The sequence below is a fragment of the Periplaneta americana genome, chromosome 3 (genome assembly GCF_040183065.1).
Source record: "Periplaneta americana isolate PAMFEO1 chromosome 3, P.americana_PAMFEO1_priV1, whole genome shotgun sequence".
NCBI lineage: Eukaryota > Metazoa > Arthropoda > Insecta > Blattodea > Blattidae > Periplaneta > Periplaneta americana.
This window is the reverse complement of record NC_091119.1, coordinates 81,262,658-81,289,333: the sequence shown is the minus strand read 5'-3', so window position 1 is coordinate 81,289,333 and position 26,676 is coordinate 81,262,658. Positions and strand designations below refer to the sequence as shown.

The 26,676-nt window shown below is 40.6% G+C and overlaps 1 protein-coding gene across 2 annotated transcripts in view; it reads right to left on the bottom strand.

Moving 5' to 3' along the window:
- Positions 1-26,676, bottom strand: part of Ndf (Nucleosome-destabilizing factor) — a 419,078-nt gene that overhangs the window by 246,772 nt on the left and 145,630 nt on the right. For both annotated transcript variants that reach the window (XM_069820873.1, XM_069820874.1), the window contains 2 exons: positions 14,300-14,521; positions 9,668-9,841 (listed from right to left, as the gene is read on the bottom strand). In XM_069820873.1, the coding sequence (XP_069676974.1) occupies positions 9,668-9,841; positions 14,300-14,521 (396 nt within the window). The remainder of the gene's footprint in view (positions 1-9,667; positions 9,842-14,299; positions 14,522-26,676) is intronic.

Sequence of the window (26,676 nt, the reverse complement as noted above, 5' to 3'; positions counted from 1 at the left end):
AAGGCACTGTTGTTGTTTTTCTTCATCACAGAATTATTTTGCACTTCTAATAATATTCCTTTCTTCGCTATAGATTGTCAATCCTTGTTTCCTCTTTGTCGACATATTTACAATAAACAAAAAACTGCTATAAACCTAAATAACAGTATACAATAACATAATTTCTATTAACTATATTATTATCAACACTATTAACACGAAAAGCAAAGGATAACTAAAGCAATAAAAGATTTGTGGTATACTGAAAACAATTGTCTTGTTGAAACTAATAAAACACTACAGTAAAAACCCCACTATTATTATCACAAAGTCGCAAAGATTCAGACACGTGTATAGATGTTTGTGAAACAGGAATATTGCAGTGAAAAGCGCGGTGCGCATGCGCGACTGTTTCCCCTCCGTCCCGTCTAAGTACTTCAGCCGCCTTCTCCTGGCGTGACAACATGACAGGTGGGAAGGCTCCCACCTCTCTTCACGAAGAGCGTGACGTCACGAGTCCTCGTTGAGTCAAACATCGCACACCGTCCAGTCCGATTATTACGACTGGCAGCATTCCGTTACCATATAGACACAAAATAAACTGGTGAAAGTACAAATTTGTCGTTAATTAGATTAATATCAGTGTTAATCTATACTATTCTAAAAAAAAAAAGCGTAAATAATATATTAGCCATACAATAATGGTAATTACAAAATCTACCCTCTTACTTTGTAAGTTTTATTCCAGTGTTTTCAGTTTTCTTGATACGTCTGCCTTCTGCACTGATAATGCATATTTTATACCGTATTTATCCAATTGTTTCTTATGTTTTTCAACAAGTGGACAGTACCGTACATAAAATAAATGTCATGGTCAATTTCGGGCATGAACGATGTACAATCGTTTTCAGATTCCGTACTTAATATTGAAAACATTCTGATTTACTTCATTGTTATCCGAAATGACGCATAATACCTTCAAATCACTTTTTTCAATACTATGCACAAACTTTCTGTTATATCGGCCATTTCAGAACTTGATATTGTTTTCTCAGAATGAAGGGAAACACGTTCGAAGCCAGAGAATGAGCCATTCCATCTCAAATCGACCGAAATATATAGAAAAATTGACCTTACAATTTCTAAATACAATGAAACTTTTTTTTGTACGTAGAGAACTGTGATACAATGCTTTGTCCAAAGTTTGAGGCATCAGAACTTCATAGTGTTTAAATTAAAAATATTTAAATTTATCGTATTTTCATAAAATTAGCAATTTTAAACTGTTGTAGCTCCGAAACCCTTTCACCCAATAATCAAAATCATGGTTTATTTTGATGCTGAGAAATTAAAGTTTATATTGACATATAAACAGATTTTCTTACTTTTTATGGAAATGGAGAAATTTAGATTTTTCTTCATTAAGACGCCTTTGGCTAGGAAAAAATATTTTAAAAATATATAGTTAGATTCCGCTTTGAAAGTACAAATAAACACACATTTTTTACTGATGGTATGTTCATAAGAAAGTATTGAAAATATCAAATAAAGAAAAACAGTACGCGCGTGAACTAACCAGTTGACTGTGAGACAGGAGGTAGCCGAGACAAGCACGTGATGTGTCGTCTAGCAGTCATGGTTGTGCTAGCTTTATCACAGGTTTTCATAAACACAGGAGTAAAATGACGCCCAACGCTCGCTTATCTTCAGCTCTCGGCCAGTGCGTGCGGTATTGCGCCGTTCAAGTCTAGGCGTGTGAAAATAATCTATTTAATACCCTCGAAACTTATTGCCGTACCACTAAACAAACAATGCCGAATCCCTCTTAATATTGCAAGGTTTTTTCCTCAATTTTTTTTTTTTTTTACATTTTTACAAATGGCCAAAATGCCTAAAAGCAAGTAAAATCAGATTATCTGTATCTCTGTGTACAATAAAAGGATTACTTCTTAACATAACCTACCAAATGTCAGCTTCAAAATGAACTCTCGTTCAATGTTCTGCAGTAAACGGTTCCAGAGTTCTGAGCGCTGAAAGAGGCTTGTTTTTATAAAATACGCTAAATTTGTCGTTCAATAATACGAAAACCGTTTGACTTTCGATAGTATATTTTTTGAAAATGCACTCCCCTTGGCACCTTGTATAAGTAGGGACAAATTAGAGTATAAAAAAATGCGAGGTTTTTTTACTGATCGATTTCATATGGAATAGCCCGAATGCAAAAGATATTACTGTACTCCAACCAGGAGAAACTCTCAGGGGAAAGAGACGCAGCGGGGCAATGCTATGAATGAATGTTGATGTTATTAGACGTCATAAGGACACACGCGTGGGTACACACATCTCCATTGGCTAGCTCTCAAAGCAGAAACGATAACACTGATACACACATATTTATACTACCCTAGTTACAAAATTAGATCACGGTTAATTTCCTAGTCTTAGACATTCTTAGCGCGGGCTTTCGGTGGATGATCAGCGAACTAACATTTTTCGTATTCATAAACCAATGTTAGCTATATGATATGATATGAATCCTGTTTAGCACGCTCGTAGCGCGGGCTAGCGAAATGTCTATGAATAGCACCCCGAATCCCTCCATACAGGAAATAACATATGCATGTTTTTTTTAAACTGACGTTATAACGGTAATATTATCAATCTACTTCGCTCCAATAGATGACGCAATAGTAAGCACATTCCTTTCATGGTTAATCTCCTGGTTGGAGAACAGTAAGCACAGCTTGATTCAGGGATTATGGCCCCTGCAAAAAGTAAGTAAACAGACTAAAAGCGAGTTACTCATTACTACTGGCGGGCTGCGTCACACAGGTCATGCCGCGCAGTCATAACACCAAACACTTCCTTCTTATCTTGTCGCGGTACACTCGGTCTTGACATGACATGAGTGTCCCTCAACTTCGAGCATAGATATTTTCTTTCTTCCTCTTCCCCTTCTATGCACATTTGTGATTAAATTTATTTCTTATGACACGACACACAGCCCGCTCACTAGACGAACAACCAAGGACAGGGGGCCATTAACGCTGAATCAAGCTGTATCTGAGACTTGTTTTAGCCTCAATGAGGTGATCTCGATTTTCCGCGAAACCAGTGATTTTTCTATACCTGTAATCGATTCCCTTATGAACATATGTGGTCCACCACTGTGGAGCAACGGTTAGTCTGCCGTGAAACGAACGGGCTCGTGTTCAAATCCTGGTTGGGACAAGTTACCTAACAGATTTTTTCCGGGGTTTTCCCTCAACTCATTAATATCAAATGCTGGGTAACTTTCGGTGCTGGACCCCCGCCGGCATTATCATCTTCATATCAATCAGATGCTAGAAAACCATACGGTACTTAGATGTTGATAAAGCGTTGTAAAATGAACTACCTAAAAAAAAAAAATACGAGGCGCTTAGCGCACAAACGGCTCAACCCACAAAATTATAGCTATTTCTACTTTACCTCCTTGTAACAGTGCGCGAAATGCTATACACAAACGAAACTTGTGCTGAAATCTCATGGAAAAACTGGAAATGATTAGACTGATTTACACGTTTAAGTGAATAATATGAGAGTTCTTCAAAGCAATAAACTCGATAATCAAATTTTGTGGGTTGGGCCATTTGTGCACTGAGCGCCTCATATTTCTTCCAGTTACAAAATTACCCACTTTTCCAGTCCCAGACAGCTTTTACAAAATTATGAAGTTACAAGCTGCTGCAGATATTTAGGTTCAGGCAGTGACAATATTTTATTTCCTCGTAGTGCTTCGTAATACTTTTTTATTGCATGTAAATAATGAAAACTATCATAATCACGAGCAGCGAATAGACTTTTTTGATACTAAATCCAAGGAGAACTGTTTCCAGAAAAAGTCTACTTGTTCACCCAAACTATCATTATTAACATTTACTAAGGCTTCTTTTAGATTTGTCAGATTTGATTTACATTCTGCAAGTCTATCTACACATGGCGAAGCACTTTTTTTAATGAATTGGTTAACTTACTGCAGGAAACAGCTTCACTTTTGCAATAACATATTCGGTCCAAAAACATCACTTTGGTCTTTGTAATAAAGTGGGTTGTGATTAAAATAAGTAGAGACTTTTAGAGTTTGATCTACATTCATATAGCATTCTATAGTAGGAGCCAGCGATTTTGGCAGACGGATTTTGTTAATCTGAACTCCAGAGTGAGTTACTCACCAATGCAAGGTTGGCTAATATCTCTGCAGCAAGCAAACTGAAGCTGGAATGGGTAGGACTTAGATCCGAGTGGACTTGGATCGACAGTCACTTCCAAAAACTATACACATATACAAACTTACTTACAAATGGCTTTTAAGGAACCCGGAGGTTCATTGCAACCCTCACATAAGCCCACCATCGGTCCGTATCCTGTGCAAGATTAATCCACTCTCTATCATCATATCCCAACTCCCTCAAATCTATTTTAATATTATCCTCCCATCTATGTATCGGCCTCCCCAAAGGTCTATTTCCTTCCAGTCTCCCAACTAACACTCCATATGCATTTCTGGGTTTGCCCATACGTGCTACATGCCCTGCTCAACTATACACATATAGCTAGACTATATAGAACTACAGTAATCTGTGTGCATGTAGTATATGAAAAGGGACCAGTTCCCAGCACAGATTTTTCGAGATAATTCCAGTTGTTGCTGCATAGTTTTTTCCTCGTTACTATAAAGTATAAAGACAATCTATATAATAAAAAAAACAATCATCAACAGACTGACTGCTTCGTCAACTTAAATCTCCTTAACCCCTATAGTCTACGTAGGTTTCTGTTAACCCTTAGTAGTGCTGCTCATCGGAGTGACTACTACCGTGGAGGAATCAGAGATTACGAATAAAGCTCTTCACCAGTGATCTCCGGTACTACCGTAAGTGGAACAGGGGATAATACGGAGGGATGCGGTGGTTCGAAGTGAAGCAGCAGTTTGTGGACGTAGAGCTCAAGGACGACCGACGGTAGTTGTGAGTGGAATAAAATGGCACCAAATCGGATATCTGTAGCATGGAAATTCTTAAAATTTAGTTGAAGATGATAATAAAGTCGCACGCTGTAAACTTTGTGGGCGAATTTACTCTAAAGGTGGTGGAACTTCGAATTTGTTAGACCATTTGAAGCGATCGCACAATCGCGACTTGAAGAAAGTGCCGACAAAAACAATTACGCAATACATTTGATACGATTTCTTTTTAAAATGTTTTAGTGCTATTGTTCACAAAGGTCCACAGTACAGAAAAAAGTCTTGAAATTTTTCTAAAACGCAACTTTCGAGGCAAAAAAAAAAACATATGGAATACTTAAAAGACAATTTGAGTTATATTTTACTGTTTAGATTAAAATATTGAGTTTCAGAATGAAACTAAAGAAATGTGTGATAATAATATAATTACAATTATCCTTAAGTTGATATCCGCTTATATTTTTTATTACAGGAGAATAGTGGCGCGTTTTAGAAAAGGCAGTTGAAATACTGACACCCTTCAACACAATGATCACAATTCTGTCCGGTGAAGAATCCGAATAAATTAATTTGGGCAGTACACTTTAACCCATTGATAGCATTCCATTCTGAAACTCCCTTAATATATTTTACGTTAAACTAAACCGATTAGAATAATAATTGACAAAAACTGTTTGCGAATAAACGAGTGTTTCCAGGAGAACTACAGTATAAACGTTTACTTTAGCTACTGAAAAGCTTTACTTCTGCGTTAGTTTTGCAGTAGATTTAATGTTATTAATTTCATCAATGACATAAAACTAATACGCCATTCCACATATACTATGTATTTCAAAACTAGAAAAAAAAAATCTGTCAGCTAACGTAGCACTTCAAAAAAAAAAAAAAAAAAAAAAAGAGCTGAAGAAAGAGAGAGAGAGAGAGAGAGAGAGATAAACATAAAAGAGAGAATAAACAACAACAAATTACAACTTATCTTAAAAGATACGCGAACGTCAACGGACTCGAGTCACTACCTGATCCAATTAAAGGAATGCTCAGCGGAAAGTGTATGTCTGCGCCATAGTACATATACAACCTGCGCTGCATCAATCGGAGGTACTGTCGATGACACAGCTCATCTGCCCTGGAAGGAATGCGGAGTTGGGGTAGCAGTTTAGCACTAGTAGTGGATGGAGTGGATGGAGAGAAAGTTAGAAACACATTGTAGCATGCATTATAAAAACACTGACTTACCAATTCTGCGCCGCGTTACAATGGAGTAGCTAATTCTGAATCACTTTCATCATCATCATCATCATCATCATCACTGCTGCTCCTATCGCTATCGCTATCACTATCACTGTCACTATCCAAAGAAATAATTAGATTATCCACTACTGCAGGCAATGTATTATGTCGAAATCTGTATTGGCTCTCCACTTTTAATGTATGTTGACAATAACCCTCCCAGTCTTCTTTAGTTATTGACGATAAAGCCATTTCTGTAAGTTCCTTTAATCTTTGCAAAGATAAATCTCCTGTTACGTTATTTTCTCTCACTTTGTGTTTCATCTTTTTCCATGCTAATTCGATCGAGGATAAGTCACACATATAAGGAGGAAGTCTCAGTACATTGTGTCCAAACTCCACCAGCCTTCGGTCAACCCTAAAAGTCCTTTCTTGAGGCCTATGTTTCTCGATTAAGGAGAAAAGGTCGACTTTGTGAAGTTTTTCACAGACTTCAACTCCTTTTCTTCTCAGTCACTCCATCATGTCTCTGTTTGGCGCGTACTTATTTGGAGCCTTATCAACCTGAACGGAGTGATAGGGGGCATTGTCAATGACCACAACTGACCTTGGCGGAAGATTGGGAATTAATTTCTCATCAACCCATTTCTCGAAATTTACCTGGTTCATCTGCCCGTGGTAATCCCCGCTCTCAGAACCAGCTTTATAAACGAGTTCTGCGTTTCTTAAGGAACCATTTTTGCTACCCGCATGTAGGACGATAAGTCTGTTTCCTGCACTATGGTTTGCCTGTATGCCGAGCTCATCAGAATGTTGCCAACATTTCTTAAAAGTTAGGTTGCTGTCCACCCAAGTCTCGTCGAGATATACAATTTCTCTCCCTTGATTACGGAATTCTTCAATTTTCCTCAAATAATTATGTCGCCAAGCAACAATATCAGCCCTTTCAACTAGAATTTTTCTCTTAGACTGGGATTTTTTCCATTTGTAGTTCATCATTTTCAACAGTTTATTTAGTGACCTACCACTCCATGGAAAATTAACTTTATTTTTAATTACAGGCAAAAGCTTGCTCACAGTTGGCACTTTCTTTTCTTGAATATAAAAATCGTGGATAGTATTTTTAATAACACACCTACCAAAGTCATCAACATCAACACGCGTATGCTGTAGCCGAGTTGGTCGTTTTTTTCCAGGAGTCGAGAGAACTTCATTGGGGCAATCTCGGTTTCTTTCCAAATTTTATTTTCTAATTTGTTTTGCCGTATATTCAGACACACCAGTGTAATATGCCGCGCGTTTAGTGGTCTGAGTAACTAAATGCGTGAGACACTTGTGCTTGGCTTCATTATCACATGTTTCTATCACTTTCGCTATTATTTCACGTGCTTGGGAATGAATTACTTTCTTTTTCTTAGGAGGCGGCATGATTAGGCACACTTAAGTTTAAGTTAATAAATTTAGTTGCTATATACAGGTAAGGTTAGAAATACACTCAGTCTCTATATACACACGAACACTACGTACGAAATTATTCTGTAAGAATTACTAGGGCCTATATACACTTAGTCCATCGCACGGAATTATTCTATAAAAGTTGTTATATACACTTAGTCTCTATATACACACACAAACGCACGAAATTATTCTACTATATGCACTTATTCTACTATATACACTTAGTCTCTATATATATATATAGCTACGCAAACACTACACATGAAAGTTATATTGCTATGTCTCAACTTTGAATACCGGTATATATTTACACCAGCAATTCTATTAAGCAAACGTTCACTTCCGTCTTCCAAGTACAAATGGAAAGAGAGAAATGTTTTTTGAAGAAAGTAGGAAAGGGGATTAAGCAGAGTGCATTCACACCAAAAGTACCGTTAGCCAGCCGCTTGCTCCAAAGTTAGCCTCACACCCCTCTAAACACCACCCCTAACTTCCCCAAGGTTCAGGGCAGATGAGCTGTGTCATCGACTATAAACTGGAGGACTCCGAATGAAAGCGCGCAAACAACTGCTCTGGAGAAAAACCTAATCATAAGCAGCACTAATCCTTAGTGAATAGATAAGACTGAGTTTTACCAAATACAAACATTAAGAGATGCATGAAGGATGATGATGAATTTTGGTGTTCCATTAATGAATTATTGTGATGGCTGGAGTTATCTCTCCTTTTTATAACCCTTTTAACAGATTCATATGAAAATTTGTACTGGTAGTTTATTTCTATGTTGATTTTAGTTCCTTTCTTGGCTAACATATAAGGTTTCTCATTATCATTTAACCCACAGTAGTCAGAGATCCATCGGAAAACTACATTCTTATTTAAATTTTGAATTTGTTTAATGTTTTTCCATTTTAGAGGATGTAGTTCAATTGAAGGCTGTACTTAAGATTAGAGGACTTCGCATCTTTCTCCCCCTTTAGAAGCTGCACAATGATGTCATGGTAAGCTAAAATTTTCTTTTTTTCATATTTAAGGAAAAAAAAATGTTAAACGGTCATATTCCAAAACTAAATATTACTGCTGTTAAGTGAATAGACGGATGAAACCAGAGGTGGAGGTGATTTGTCCATATTTTGAAGCACTAGCCTAAGTTTTTTCCTTGGTTGTGAAGGTTAAGTGTGCAAAATTTGGTAAACATCAGTGAAAACATGTAGATTTGTATAGAGAACATAAATACATATTTCGACTTCTATAAATTAAATATACATTCCTTTTTTCCTTAGTGCAACAGCAGGGCTTACAACTTGCTGTTATTTTCCCTGACTCTACAAGCATAGCTAATGGATTTTGCTAGCGCCGAGAAGTGTAGATCACTGAGTTCATGAAAGACTATCCAAGAGTGCATTACACTCATAATGAATGATGATGGAGGAGAATAATGGGTTGTCATATTGTCATAGGGGAAAAAAATTCCACATTGTCTGGACTATGGGTTTGCCCAACACATCTAAATTCAGGGTGAATCAGCTGGGATTTGAAGCCTGGCTTACCTGACTTAAAAACTCAGAGCACTAGTACTGAGCAATTACGGTGTTTATGTTGATAATAATATGACTATGAAGTACTCATAAAATATTCAGAACTCTCTCTCAATATTTTAGGTATGATATAACTTAATAGCAGTTTAAGAGCTAATTACTTAACATACTGTAACTTCCTTTTCAAGGAAAACAGTTTAGCTTCCAAAGTTCATAGAATCTAGATAAAGATTAATTTTTTGGTCCTACAGAATGTCTGTTACGGTAACAATTAATATTAGAGGAGAAAAATTCGCTTCGGTGTTAAAATACTTCAATTTTAGCATTTATAGGTACATATCCTACACTCCAAATATCACGAACTTAAAAAAAAAAAAAAAGGGACTCTTCTTTCAGACACATCCCCACCACTTATTCCAATTCATAAACACATAGCGAAGGAGAATGAGAATCTTACCTTGTCTGGCGTCCTATTCCACACAATAACAGAGTGGCCAGAGTTGAGGAGGTTCTTCACAATTCCTGATCCCATTATGCCAAGGCCAAGGAAACCAAATTTGAGAGCTGAGGGAAGTATGTTTTTTTGTTTTAGTGTTTGTGAAACACTTTCTACATCCAACGGAGGAGTGATCTGAAAAGTAACATTGTCTTGTTATCCCTATATACAAATAAAATAAGCACATTAATTCACTGTAACAAAATGTTCAAATATGAAATCCTTGTGGATAGAACAAGTGAACATTTACCCATAGTTACTGTTTGTGCCTTTGTATTCAGGAGTTCTCTTCCACATTAAATAATGTATCTGAAAATATATGTTATGTTAATTGGACATATACATTCACGTGCACTATCATTCACTTTTATTACAACTCTTCCTTTTCTCATTTAACAATAAGAATAATTCAATATTGTCTCTGTGCCTTATGCAGTCATCTACAAATGCAATGTAAGTGCAATAAATGTACTTTGTGAATGAATTAATGATATTAAAGATTATCTAAAAATTACTGATATACAAAATTCTGCATAGCATTTCGTTCTTTAATTTTGGTCTGGAACTTCGAGTAAACTTGTGCATACAGTGCTTTAATATATTGGGCATATTTTTTAGAGCTGCATTTATTTTAATTTATTTCAAGGAACACTCTTTCAATTCATGCTTTTTAACTGTCTGGAAGGAAGTTCGAATTTGCTAGATTTCAACACTGAATGTTTCTCGACAGTAGGCAATTTTGGAAACATAGTTTGCTAAATACAGTATTGTTCAGCATTTTTTTATGAAAAGAAATGGAAAAAAAAAATTGTTGTAATTGTTGTTTATTATTATTATTATCATCATCATCATCATCATCATCATCATCATCATCATCATCATAATCATTATTATAGCACAACATATTTAATATGAAAATGAACTGAGAAGCATAGCCTAAAATGTTAGGGTCACACAACACAGTATACAGGATGATTCACGAGGATTTACCGTCTTTTATGGAGCTTATTTCTGAAGACATTTTGAGCAAAAAATGTCATATAAACATAGTTCCTATTCTCAATATTTTCAGAGTTACACTAATTTAAAATTGTTTTTAAAACACGTTTTTTTCTTTAGTTTGAAGGTAAACAATAATACAAAAGGAGAATGAACCATTCAGAAGTATCATTTCTTTAATTGGCAAGTATTATGAAAGAGTGATGGAGCGGAGAAAAATTCTCTCCGGCGCCGGGATTTGAACCCGGGTTTTCAGCTCTACGTGCTGATGCTTTATCCACTAAGCCACGCCGGATACAATCCCAATGCCGTTTAGAATCGTCTCAGATTAAGCTCCATCTCTGGGGTTCCCTCTGGTGGCCGCCCTCTGCACTACGTCATAGATGTCTATGAACGCAGGACCGAAGTCCATACATGTGTTGAGGTGCACTCAGATGAGTGACTGATTGGCCGGGATCCGACGGTATGGGCGCCGTCTTAAATCACAAAGTGATTTATTACGCATATCATATATATATATATATATATATATATATATATATATTGATGTACCGAAGTACATATGATATTTCCATGCAGATATTCTGCGTCATCACATGATGAAAGAGTGATGGAGAGGAGAAAAATTCTCTCCGGCGCCGGGATTTGAACCCGGGTTTTCAGCTCTACGTGCTGATGCTTTATCCACTAAGCCACGCCGGATACAATCCGTCGGATCCCGGCCAATCAGTCACTCATCTGAGTGCACCTCAACACATGTATGGACTTCGGTCCTGCGTTCATAGACATCTATGACGTAGTGCAGAGGGTGGCCACCAGAGGGAACCCCAGAGATGGAGCTTAATCTGAGACGATTCTAAACGGCGTCGGGATTGTATCCGGCGTGGCTTAGTGGATAAAGCATCAGCACGTAGAGCTGAAAACCCGGGTTCAAATCCCGGCGCCGGAGAGAATTTTTCTCCGCTCCATCACTCTTTCATCATGTGATGACGCAGAATATCTGCATGGAAATATCATATGTACTTCGGTACATCAATATATATATATATATATATATATATATATATATATATGATATGCGTAATAAATCACTTTGTGATTTAAGACGGCGCCCATACCGTCGGATCCCGGCCAATCAGTCACTCATCTGAGTGCACCTCAACACATGTATGGACTTCGGTCCTGCGTTCATAGACATCTATGACGTAGTGCAGAGGGTGGCCACCAGAGGGAACCCCAGAGATGGAGCTTAATCTGAGACGATTCTAAACGGCGTCGGGATTGTATCCGGCGTGGCTTAGTGGATAAAGCATCAGCACGTAGAGCTGAAAACCCGGGTTCAAATCCCGGCGCCGGAGAGAATTTTTCTCCGCTCCATCACTCTTTCATCATGTGATGACGCAGAATATCTGCATGGAAATATCATATGTACTTCGGTACATCAATATATATATAAGTATTATGAAGCCAAAAATGTGCTGTGAACTCCTTAGTTGCTTAGTACAAACATCTTTTTTCTATTTTTAACTAGAAAATTACTTGATGAACTAGTGGACTTACTCGTGTTAACACGAGTAAGTCCACTAGTTCATCAATTAATTATATTCAAGTGTTAAAAGTGGTGTACGCAAGATTCAAAATGGATCAGAAAATTACATTATTCTCACGCATTTATCATAACAATTATTACAAATCACACCACTTCCACCGACTTCATTATTTGCAGTTCAATTTTGCATCCTAATTTAGTCTTGGAAAATTTAAAACACATTTTTAAAAATGTAGCTGTGAGTACACTTGGCCACACGCTTGTGAACGGCACTCATCGCTGTACGTAACTGCATACGGCTATCTTAGATTTCTGTAGCGTTCACACTGGCTGCTGACTGCATGCTGACCAAGTGCATTCCAATAACGAAACGTAACTCTGTAAATATTGCGAATAGGACCCATGTTTATATGACTTTTTGCTCAGAATGTCTTCAGAAATAAGCTCCGTAAAGAACGGTAAATCCTCGTGAATCACCCTGTATATATTGCATACACTGAAAAGGAACAAAATCAATAAATATTTCAATGATTAATCAAGTGTTAAAGGAGTATATCCAACAATGAAAAATACTTCAAGCATTTTTAACAATAATGTAAAATAGGATACCAATATTTAAACCAATGAACTCGTATTTAAATTCCCTTCACTCAGACTGCACTCACATTTAATATCCAGTTTGCAGATTAGTTTGCAGTGTGATATAAAAACATTGATAGAAAAAATAACTACGCAAGATTTTTTATGCAAAATTTATCAGAAGTTACGCCGAAAGTATGTGCTAACTGATTAAGATGTCTTACTAAGATATTTTGGTATGGTAAATCTCGCGCGACCACAGCTCGTCAAATGATGTGATTAGTTTAAGTCAGTTAACACTTCTGCAGTATCAGTAGTGTTGAAAATACATATTCATACAATTTCGAGAAAACTTTTTGTATGATCACCGTTTTCTGTAGATTTCATATTTAATGTCTATTTTATATTTTTTTCATATTTTGTCGTGAAACGTCTATGTCGACCTACAAACTGGGCTAATGTGTAACATTTTTGTGTACGATTAATTTCTTAAGTTGATCATAGAGGCATTACCGTTGCTTTTGTTACTGCATCAACATTAGAGGACAGTTTTCAGATGAAATGTGTATGAAAGAAATTGATGATGTCATATGATAATAAGATAAAAGTACACTGTACAAGTGCAAGCTGCATGGCTCCCATGGGAAACTGGGTACTCGAAATTAAAACAAAAACAAAAATGAAATAATCCAATGTAATAATATATGTCAAAGTTGAAAATGGAATTTTCCAAAATGAGTGAAAAAGAACATGTGAGGGAGTGTAGACAATTGATGAAGGAACAATAATTTCACAAGACGAAGTAGTCATTTTACTTGGTTATTTAACGACGCTGTATCAACTACGAAGTTATTTAGCGGCGATGGGATTGGTAATAGCGAGATGAGGCCGAAGATTCGCCATAGATTACCTAACATTTACCTTACAGTTGGGGAAAACCTCGGAAAAACCCAACTAGCTAATCAGCACAAGCGGGAATCGAACCCGCGCCCAAACGCGCAACTCCGGATCGGTAGGCAAGCACCTTTGTTGACTGAGCTACGCCGTTGGCTATGTTGCTATTAACGCATCCTTGTGAATGTGATCACTGATCATTATTAAAGACAATGTTATGAAGAGCCTTTTAGCTATTTTAATAAACATTTTATTAACAATAAGTTTGCTTATATTTGGAATATGTGTGACAGGCCGTAATATAAAAAAGAGCCAAGACCTGTGAACTTAATTATATACCACAAATAAAGAATCACTAAGGACAAGATTTTTCTTAAAATAAACTTTTACATGAGCCATCCTATATTAATACATGATTTACATTCCCAATTCTACCAACACTTCCAAAAACGGTGAAAAACTTTTATATCACATTAAATGGGCATTACTTGGAATAAACTGTCGTACTTAGTTTTATATCATCCATGTGTAATACAGAAATACTCATCTCAAAACCATCATCATCCACTTACCGGTCTGCTGATATTTGCTGGTCGGTCCAAGAGATTACAGGCAGCTCCTTTCCTAGGACTTGCAAGTCCTGTGTCATTTGTAGAAAGAAGTGGCGAAACATCGTTCACTATCTGATGTTCTCCATCGTCCAGAGAATTGCTACGTATTTTCTTTGCAGGAGGCATTGTGATCCCACTGCCCTCTGTCACTGTGCGTTTCACTATTTTGCTGCCACCATGTTCCTACACATAATAATCGAACCTTAACTTTAATTGTTTGAAAGGTTTTAAAGTTATAATCATATGCTCACTATCCGCACAAAAACATTTTTACACATACAAAATATTTAAATGAAAAACAAAATATAAAAAGTCTGAAAAAACAATGCTGACATAAATTCCAGAAGTTTCCTCTTAATATACTGCTAAAAAAATAGTGAAACAGATTTTGGTTGCCTTGTACAGACCCAGAAACAAAATTTGGGCCATCTGAATTTTCCAAGTCCCAGTTATAACATACAGCACATGCTCAGTGCTCAAATTTTGTTTTTGGGTCTGTACATTCTTAATATAAGATATGAAGGAGAGAGAATATGACAGTCCAAAGCCATACTTTTAATAAAAACATTTTTTTTTTGTGTGTCAATTCATTTCTTGCACATACAGGGTTGCCAATCATCCGAAATTTTTCTGGACTATCAGGATATCAGTCCTCTATGCAGGAAAAAAATTAAATTGTTTTCAGGATGCTTAATGTCAAGAATTTTGTTCATTGCAATATTATATTTCGATATTTCAAAAGAGATCTGACGTAGTTTGCAATGGCTACCAAAGGCATTTTATAATTATACGATATACTTTTCGATGTATACAAGCAAAGAGTTTGTTAGATAGAACACAGAAGCGAATTCATGGTGCTCATTGGCGACATGGCTTGGTAGTAGCTTGGTAGTAAATCACCATTTGAATAACTTGAGTGATTCTGATGTGCATCTCTTTAAGAAGGAAGCACTGAATGTGTATCAGAGGGCCATTGACTATTTGCAAAAATGGTTTGATTATTATTCTTCACTTTAAAAATGGCGATGCATTGTACCAAGAGTACTGCCTATTGAAAGTTCAAGTTTTAAGAGCTGTTGTTCTCAATGAACAGTGATGCACCTATCGTCAGGTTGCCAAAGACCTCCACTTCATTTCTCTGTGTTAGTCATATACAGAAGAGAGCCAGAAGACTTCTACATACCCTTTGTTTGAAGATTCAACACAAGGCAGCACGATTTTGATTCTACCTGAATAGTTTGGCTATGTTGAAGACATTTTGGAACAACAAATTGTGCCTACAGTGATATATGGGTGCAGAATTTTTTTATGAACGACAATGCTACAGCCCATGTTGCCACCTTCACCAGGTACTTCCTCAATGAGCATTCAATTCAGGTAATGGATTAACCAGCAATTAGCCCAGATTTAAATCCAACTGAACATTTATGGGATATATTTAAAATAAGTATCCATAAGCCCCATTGAGTCTAAGAACTTGTAGAGGCAATGAATGAAGAATGGATAAATATATCTCAACAGGACATTCACAGGCTTGTGAGAAGCATGCCTTGTGGATGCTAAAGTATGATCCATGCTCATGGCAGCTATACAAGGTACTCGACTCCATATAGAGACCATGAATATCACTATTATTAGGATGAAGGAAGGGATTTCTTACTTCGCTGTATGCAGTGTCAAGGCTCACTTGTTTGTTTCCCCCCTTCCTTTTTTGTTTGATTTTTTTTTAATGAGCATATGGGCAAGAACTGTTTTTTTTTTTTTTTATGAAACAGGGAGTTTGAAGGATAACATTGTGCACTTTCTTGTTTAAACACAGTATACAATTATGGACACACAGAGTGACTGTTTGGGACCCCAGGATCAGACTGAGGAATGCCAGCAGGCAGAGAACGCACTGGGCAGACGAATTCAAGAGGACCTTCAGCAGTAGGTGGATCAAGATAGCGAAAGAGAGAATCACCTGGAACCAACTAGTGCAAACAGCTATAAGGACACTGAATTAGGCTGATCTTTCCCCGATTGGTTAACCAGGACTGCAGAAACTAGCTCCCTTTCAAATGAAAAAAAGCCCTTGGCCAATAGGGATGTACACAGGCTAATTATAATTGCAAATTTAACAGTCACTTTGTAACTCATCAACACCTACAGCTCTAAAAAGTTATTGTCGTACGATATTTTCATAATTCTCCTCAAAATATGTGATTGGTTCTCAGTCAATAAATTAGTATTAAATTGTAACAAAGCTAACATAATCCAATTTAAATCCTGACAAATTCAACTTCACAAATTTCAAGCCCAATAATTAACAGGTTCCTAATATAAACCACAACAACCAAATTTCTTGGCTTACAGGCCAACACTGCTACCTGTTACAATCAATTTCACTAACCCTCAAGCTAGGCACATTCCCAAACCCACACTGGCTGACTACACTAAGGTTCGCTGCATACCCAGGTTTCGAGCAGGCAACCCACCCACCTTGTCCCTAGGCCAGTCCCCTCCGTGTATTGTCAGCCGATGATCAGGGAATGCTGTGGAATGATGTAGATGCTAATATGGGGGAAAAGGGAGAAGCCCGAGAAAAATCTCACGTGCGACCTTGTCCGCTACAAGTGTCATTATAGATTTTACAATGAAAAAACCCAAACCTGACTGGAACTCGAACCTGGGCTGCATGTGTGACAGGCTAGAGGTCTGACTACTCAGCCAACAAAGGGGTACGAATACCATGGGATGTAAACAAATACAATACAATACGACTTAAAAGTTTTCACAGTAAAATTATCAACTGTGAGGATGTATTTTAGTTTTGACAGAGAAATGGACAGTCCTAAACTATTTGAAAACAACAGTCCTAAACTATTTGAAAACAAAGATTCTAAAGACTATAATTAAAAAGTACGCTACTTGAATAAAGGGTACAAGAAATCGTGAATTCTCGATTTAAAAATAAATGTTACATAATTCACTTCTTTTATCATCATCCTAATAATTAATATCTTACTTCAGTGGTTCACACACATAAATGAGTAAACAATCAAACGTAATTATTTAACAATAAGAGGCTCTCCAGCTCTCCCTTATCTGATTCTGGATGGAGGGGATAGAACTTGACTAAATTCATAACGAGAATAAATCTGTATATTGTGACAACGACGTGAGATTCGAACTCACGACCAGCGTCCCGCGAGAGAGAGCATATCGCGCGGGCTTCATGAAGCATGGTGGACGGCGCGCGGCGGAGAGGGGAAAGGCCCACGCGACGAGGGGAGAGTGCACGCGCAACTGCTGCATGCGGAGTAAGGGGGAATGGACCTTCCCGACCCTTCCAGAAGTGCGTCGAAGTGAAGATATCCAGATAATTCTCTACACACCTGTAGAAATTTCTCGCAACTATGATTTTGCTACAAAAGAAGAAGCGCCAGCGAACTCGAGCAGTTTTTCAGTTATTCAGTCAGTGAGTAAACCAGAGCAAGCAAGCCAGTCAAGCAAACCGGGGTTCGACTCGAGTGTGCGTCCGCATCTGCGTCAGCATCCGAAGGCCTGAGTTCGAGTGCAGTGGACCGCAGTTGGATGGACCTGAGTTCGAGTGCAGTGGACCGCAGTTGGAGGGACCCGAGTTCAAGTACAGTGAACTGTCTCTGAAGGTCTGTGGTTCGAGATACTGTGAACTCGAGTGACTGAGATAGAAGAACTGTGAACTGAGAACTGATAGTTCTGATTTGTAAATAGTGCTTTGTAAATATTAGTTAAGATTAACAGTTCATTGTTGTTCGTACTAGTCCAAGTAAATTGTCATTGTCGTCGGTGGAGTTTTATAACGAATATTGTGTTGAGTGAAAATCCAATTGTTGACGAGAGCGTTTAAGGCGAATTGTAGAAAGGAATTATTGTTGGAAGAATAAAACCCTGTTGTGAGTTAAATAAATTTACATTGGTGTCAGAATCGGGACATTATCGACAATGGAGAACCTACAGCTGATCCTGCAAGCCATCGCGGAATTGAAAAGCGATATAAGTGGAGTGAAGAACGACATAAGTGAAGTGAAAACGGAGATGAAAAGTGACATAAGTGAAGTGAAAGGCGACATAAGCGGAGTGAAAGGCGACATAAGCGGAGTGAAAGATCACGTCACTACACAAATCGAAGGTGTTTCGGCCCACGTAGATGGAACTGTCGCCATTGTGAGAGACGAACTTAAGGCCGATCTGGATAAACTAAACCAGAATTTTACAACTATAAACGAGACAGTAGCCGAGTTGAGACAGGATGTAGACCATTTCGACGGAAAAATCCGCGATCTCGAGCGTCGTCAAGAGCAGACGAGTGACGTGATGGACCGACATGCTGAAGAAAACAAGCACATACTCACGTTGATGGACCGACATGCTGAAGAAAACAAGCACATTCTCGCGTTGGTGGATCGCCAGGCTAGAGAACATAAACAGATAGTTGCCGAGGAGGTTCGACGTGCCATGCAAGAAGCGGCCACAGAGTTGAGGACTCCATATAGTGGCCCTGCAGAACCATCGCCTTCAGCCAGACATCACAACGTCAAGACGCCGAAGTTCGACGGTACGACGTCTTGGGCGATATTCCGTCGCCAGTTCGAGGCCACCGCAGCACATAATGGGTGGACCCCAGCGGAGAAGACTACTCAGCTGCTGACCGCGCTTCAAGGACAGGCGTCGGAGATTCTTCACAGCGTTCCAGAAGATGGGACAGCCGCTGAGATAATGGCGGCCCTGGAGGGACGTTATGGTGACCATCAACTTGCTGCAGCATTTAGGACCCAACTAAAAACGAGGGTCCAACAGTCAGGCGAGTCCCTACAAGAATTCGCGATGGCGGTGGAACAACTGGCCCATAAGGCCCTCAGGGGCCTACCTAATGATTTCATCGCTGGAGAGGCGGCCTACACCTTCGGCAGCGGAGTTCGAGACCCGGAAATAAGACAACAGCTACTCTTAGCAGAGCATCGCACCATCAACGCAGCTTTGGCGGCGGACCTCAGGATGGAGGCAGCCAAGTTGACTGCGAACGTCTCGGCATCGCACCGGATTAGGAGCGTCGCGGCGGCCGACGTCGAGGAGCGTCAACCGAAATCACCCGAGCGACGAAGACGAGGAGTGCCTACCTGCTGGTCCTGCGGCGAGCCTGGACACCTGAGGAGGGACTGTGACCGATCTGGTCACAAACAGGAAAACTAAAAGGGGCCGATGCGATGAGGGGCACGTCGGCGCCGTCATCACCATCCCCTCGGCTGATCTTGAAGACGGTTAACAGAAGATGCGACGATGGGCTGATTGCTGACGGATGGATAAGAGGCCGCCCATGCAGAGTACTGGTAGACACCGGGGCGTCGCTCACTATCGCCAGACCGGAAGTCGTGCGTGGACTACCTGGGAGGACGCCGCTGCGCCGGTATGTGCTACGTACTGCCTCAGGCGAGAACCTGCCCATCCAAAAGGAGGTTTTCCTGGATCTGACATTGGGAAAGAGGAGACTGGAGATGTGGGTGTTCGTCGCCAACATCACTGAAGACGTCATCCTGGGACTCGACGCCATGCGGATTTTCGATGCAACGGTGGACGTCCGGCGCCGTATCCTGCGTTTTGGTCAGGATGAAGTGTTCCTGAGAGACGTCGAAGACCAACCCATGGCCAGCAGACTCACCTTGGAGAATCAAGTGACAATCCCAGCAGGCTGCGAGATGGTGGTGACGGCAAGACTGGATGGACAACCTAAGAGAAACCTGCTCCTCGATTGGCAAACAACTCCGATAGATGGGGTTTATGTGGCCAGATCCCTACTCCCGAATCAGAAGGTGGTACCGGTGAGGGTCCTGAATGTCACCAATCGGGACAAGGAGGTGCCTAGTGGAACTGTACTAGGTAACGTCGAGCCGGTAGTGTCTGTGACGTCGCTGGCAGAAAACGAGGAGTGTCACCGACCACGTCCAGATCTAGACCCATCACTGAAAGAGCTGGCTCGAGAATTGCCGGCGAATTTAAGCAAAAGAGAAAGAAGACAAGTCCACGATCTACTGACTGAATTTCAGGACGTGTTCAGTCTGTCTGAAAATGACTACGGGAGAACGGAGAAAGTTCAGCACCGCATCGACACCGGAAATGCTCGCCCAATCAGACAACCTCCTCGACGCGTCCCTCTAGCTAAACAGAGGGAGATTGACAGCCAATTGGAGGGCATGAAAGCAAGAGGGGTCATCGAGGAATCAGACAGCCCTTGGTCATCACCTGTGGTGCTGGTGAAGAAGAAGAATGGGGACCTGCGTTTCTGCGTGGACTACAGAAGACTGAATGACGTCACCAGGAAAGACTGCTTTCCCCTTCCACGAATTGACGACACCTTGGACACTCTGGCCGGAGCAGAGTGGTTCTCGACGTTGGACCTCAAGTCAGGATACTGGCAGATGGCGCTACATCCTGAGGACAAGGAGAAAATGGCATTCTCTACAGGCCAGGGACTATGGCAGTTCACCGTTATGCCGTTCGGCCTCTGCAACGCCCCGGCTACATTCCAGAGACTAATGGAGTCCGTAATGAGAGGCCTGACATACGACACGTTTGCTGTACCTTGATGACGTCATCGTGGTGGGCAAGACTTTCAGCGAACAGCTGTTGAACCTGAGGAAAGTGTTCGAGAGACTGCAACAAGCCATGCTGAAGTTGAACCCGAAGAAATGTCATCTGTTCCAGAAGAAGGTCAGCTACTTGGGGCACGTAGTAGGGACGAACGGAGTGGCCACGGACCCGGAGAAGCTGCAAGCCGTCAGAGGATGGCCGAGACCGAGGGACTAACAGGAGTTGCGCCGCTGTCTCGGCCTCTGCACTTATTACAGAAGGTTCGTAGCTGGGTACGCCAACATCGCTAAGCCTCTAACCCAGCTGACCGAGGAGAAACGACAATTTCAGTGGACGGACGAGGCGGAGTCATCCTTCCAGTCACTGAAAGAGGCGCTCTGCACTGCTCCTGTACTGGGATATCCCATCCCTGCAAGGAAGTTCACGCTCGACACGGACGCTAGCAACGTAGGCATCGGCGGAGTACTCTCTCAGGAACAGGACGGGCAAGAGAGGGTGATTGCCTACTTCAGCCGAACATTGTCCAAGGCTGAGAGAAACTACTGCGTGACCCGTAGAGAACTTCTTGCCATTGTGGAAGCCCTGAAGCATTTCCACAAATATTTGTATGGCCAGGAGTTCCATCTGAGGACAGACCATTCTGCACTCACCTGGCTATTGGGCTTCAAGAATCTGGAGGGGCAGACCGCCCGTTGGGTTCAACGACTGCAGGAGTACAACTTCACCTCCGAACACCGACAAGGGAAGAAACATTCCAACGCTGATGACTTATCACGACGCCCGTGCCCGGATGACTGTAAACACTGCCTGAAAGTAGAAGAGCGGGATGGTGCCCACGCAGTCCGAGCAATTGCCGCCCAGCCGAGCCCAGGATGGGATAACGCCGCCATAAGGAGGGAGCAGCTGGAGGACCCAAACATTGGACAGCTACTACGTGATGTGGAGTCCGGCCAGAGACCAGTATGGGCCGATATCGCCAACCGTAGCACCACTTACAAGAGCTACTGGGCCCAGTGGGAATCCTTCACTGTCAAGGACGGTATCCTGAAGAGGATTTCGGAGTCGGCCGATGGAAGGACCCACATAGAACAACTTGTCCGGCCCAGGAGCAAGGTGAAGGAAGTGCTGGAGGAGACTCATGCTGGAGTAACTGGAGGCCACCTGGGAGCCAACAGGACGCTGGACAAGTTAAGGCAGAGGTTCTATTGGTTGCATCAGAGAACCGACACGGAACAATGGTGCCGAAGATGAGACACCTGTGCAGCCAGTCGCGGACCAAGGACCCGCAGCAGGGGAGCCATGCAGCAGTACAACGTGGGAGCTCCTTTTGAGAGGATCGCCATCGACGTTGCTGGACCGTTCCCGGTCACGGATCGCGGGAACCGCTACCTGCTAGTCGCCATGGATTACTTCACAAAATGGCCAGAGGTGTACGCGATTCCCAACCAAGAGGCTTCGACGGTGGCCGACGCGCTGCTTGACAACTTCATCTGCCGATTCGGGGTGCCCCGGGAATTGCATAGCGATCAGGGGCGCAACTTCGAATCCAACCTGATGGGAGAATTGCTCGAGCGTCTGGGGGTGCATAAAACCAGGACCACTCCCCTCCACCCACAGTCCGACGGCATGGTGGAACGATACATCAAAACCGTGGAGGAGCACCTGCGGAAGGTGGTGTCCAACCATCAACGAGACTGGGATGCCAGAGTCCCACTGTTCCTCTTGGCCTACAGAGCTTCGGTCCACGATACAACAGGGATGACACCGGCAAACATGGTCTTCGGGAGAGAGCTGCGCCTGCCCTGTGATCTGCTGTTTGGCACGCCACCCAGCGCCGACCAGCCAGCGACTGACTATGTGGCAGAACTCACCGAGAAGTTGGAGTTCACCAACTGGCCAGAGAACACCTCAAGATGGCCAGCGACAGGATGAAAGTGCGCTACGACAGATTAGCCAACTCTGCAGGATTCCAGGAGGGCGACCTGGTGTGGCTGTATCGACCTACCAGGACCAAAGAAAAATCACCAAAGCTGCAGCGTGCCTGGGATGGACCATACCGCGTGGTGACCCGGATCAACGACGTGGTGTACCGCATCCAGCGACAACCTCGAGGGAAGATGATGATGGTGCATCTGGACCGATTAGCAGCCTACCAAGGGACTGCCCGGGACGAGCAGTCCTAAGGAGGGAGCAATGTGACAGCGACGTGAGATTCGAACTAACGACCAGCGTCTCGCGAGAGAGCATATCGCGCGGGCTTCATGAAGCATGGGGGACGGCGCGCGGCGGAGAGGGGAAAGGCCCACGCGACGAGGGGAGAGTGCACGCGCAACTGCTGCATGCGGAGTAAGGGGGAATGGACCTTCCCGACCCTTCCAGAAGTGCGTCGAAGTGGAGATATCCAGATAATTCTCTACACACCTGTAGAAATTTCTCGCAACTATGATTTTGCTATAAAAGAAGAAGCGCCAGCGAACTCGAGCAGTTTTTCAGTTATTCAGTCAGTGAGTAAACCAGAGCAAGCAAGCCAGTCAAGCAAACCGGGGTTCGACTCGAGTGTGCGTCCGCATCTGCGTCAGCATCCGAAGGCCTGAGTTCGAGTGCAGTAGACCGCAGTTGGAGGGACCTGAGTTCGAGTGCAGTGGCCCGCAGTTGGAGGGACCCGAGTTCAAGTACAGTGAACTGTCTCTGAAGGTCTGTGGTTCGAGATACTGTGAACTCGAGTGACTGAGATAGAAGAACTGTGAACTGAGAACTGATAGTTCTGATTTGTAAATAGTGCTTTGTAAATATTAGTTAAGATTAACAGTTCATTGTTGTTCGTACTAGTCCAAGTAAATTGTCATTGTCGTCGGTGGAGTTTTATAACGAATACTGTGTTGAGTGAAAATCCAATTGTTGACGAGAGCGTTTAAGACGAATTGTAGAAAGGAATTATTGTTGGAAGAATAAAACCCTGTTGTGAGTTAAATAAATTTACAATATAATAAAAGTTAATTTATTTTGTGACAGCACTTTTCTGCTGATATTAACTTCAATGTCTCATTTGAGTAGCTCAGTGCCAGAGTTGTCTTAGACACAATTACACTCAAAAAAGTTATTGAAATTTAAACTAAGATCTCGGTTTTTAGAACTATATGCTCTCAATTGGAAATTATTTCTCATTTACTCTAATCTAATATTTATCCAGTACATCTGCTTTGGCACACATATAAATGATAATTTAGTCATTTTATGCAGAAATCTGCGACTAAAAAATTTGTGGTTTAGGCAACTCTGGCACTGAGCCACTCATTTGTGAATTGTGAATTTATTCTAAGTATGAAAAAATAGCAAGAAAATAGTCTGTTGAATCTTGAAATGATCATCATTGTGTGTTTGGTTTCACATCAAAACCCATTAAGTTTTTGCAATAAATATATATAATTTGTAAATTCCAGGATAAAATGACTAGTAGTTATTGAATATGAACAAAATCCGAGAACAGTTTACGAGAGGAAGTAGTATACATAGGAGATGGGAGAGACAAAACATTTTTTCACAGTATCAGGAATGTTGAAAACGTGTTTGCAAAAATCTCTAAATCTATTTATTACACGATCACAACACTTTAAAATCTATATACTTCATATGAGAACGTAAAAACAGATTAGCTTTCTATGACAGAAACATATAGCTGTAATATTTCGAAATTCATTTCATGCTTGTTCCGTCATTATTTAGACTAGAGGCACAAATTAAGATATTATATATATATATATATATATATATATATATATATATAGGTTTAGTAGGTACGTTTCGGCGTTTTTTTTTTATTTATTCGACTACATTAGTTTAGCACTCAACTGAGATAGTGTTAATTCCTCTACTGTAAATCCGAGATAATTGCCTTTTTGCAACATGCTTTATAACCATAAGGAAAACGATCTTAAGATCTTGCTTCAGTGGTTCACATATGGTTGTCTGGTTAAACAAACGGATAAACTAGCGTTATAAAAGCATAATGTACAGAGTGAGTGGAAAGAAACTGCCACATCAAGATTTTGTCCACCACAAGCTTCACAAAATTTACATTTAACACAGGAGACTTAGAATGGTAAGCAACCCATAAGCAAACATTCTGATGGGGGCAGATAAAAAAGTTAATTATTTTTCTTCCACCATGTTAATAATGTCAAAAAAAGTGCTTATACAAATTTTGGCCACTCAATCGCAATTAGGAGGCCATCCAGAAAGTGATCTTCTTATAGAAAAAAAGGACAATTGCATGAAAATATTTATTGAAACAGATACAGCAATTGTTGCGCTATTTATCAACATATCCACCACTGGAACTGAGACATTTGTCATGCCATGGGATCAATTTTTGTATCATAGAAGTCAGCCGCCTGAGATCAGAACCAGTGTTTGACTACATCTGCACCTCTCTCTGTTGATCCTATGTTATGAGAAATGTATCAATTCCGGTGAAAAATATGTTGCAAAATAGCTCAACAATTGCTGTGTCTGTTCCAATAAGTTTGTCAAAAAAATTGTGTTTTTTTTTTTCTGTTAAAGGCTCCTGGTGAACTTATTTTTATGGCCCTTGTAACTGCACTCGAGCGGACAAAATTTGTATAAGCATTTCTTTTGACATTATTAACATGGTGGAAGAAAAAATTTAACTTTTTTTATCTGCCCCCATAAGAACGTTTGCTTGTCAGCTCTCTGCATATGTGTGTGTGAGTGTGCCTGCCTGTTCCTGACCATTTTTCCGAAACCATTATTGCTGTTGTTGTTTAGTCAACTGTTCGAAGACAGGTCTGAACCTCACAAGTGATACCAAAAAGGCACCACTCATGAAGCAACTAGGCCAGGAGATAATGGGGTAGAGTGGCCAGTTTCTTTTCTCCTTCATTGCATACATTGTTGCCTAGCTACATACTACAGTAATCACACTTCAGATGCATACAAACAATAATTGTTCTTCCTCTGACACATATTGTCAGGTGAGATGTACTGCCTGATAATACGAGCAGATGTACATATCAGGCAGAACTTCGATCAGAGAAACTGTGTCGCAGCTAAAACGCAACTCTTCAGTGACCATTCTTTGTCAATAAAATGGGTAGTAATGGTGAGGAAACTTCTATTTTTGTATGGATCAGTCCATAAGTCTGCAGTACAGGCCCAACCACAATTTTCAGCCATATAAATGATTTTGGGCATCACCTTTTCTCTAATTTCATCTGCTCGTGCTTGAGTGTTTCTGGAGATAGTTGTAGGATGAGGAAGAACATCAGTAACATTTACACGTCCGTAATCTGCACCTATATTAATAAGTTCCTGAGAATAGTTTTGAAATCCTGTACCTGAAACAATCTTAACTGGGCAAAAATCACTCGTGCACATTTCGACACACTTCTATGTAAACTTCTATGTAACACTCTTGTTTTATATAAAGTGGTACATAATCAGATCTTCTTCTTTCTGGACGAAATTTACACACATGTGTCTTCAGATGAGTTGTAACAGAAGAGAATGACAACAAACTTGAACAATGTTTACATGAAACGTAACCCACCTTTTTATCATTCTGAGAAGTCACAAGTAAAAATTTGTCCCACACATCACTCTTCATACCTTCTTTAGCACTTGTATTCCTTGTTGAGTAGTTTCAATTTCACCACACCTTTTAGCTCATGCTCCATTTTTGACAGTGCACTATTTGCCAGTAACAAGAATGA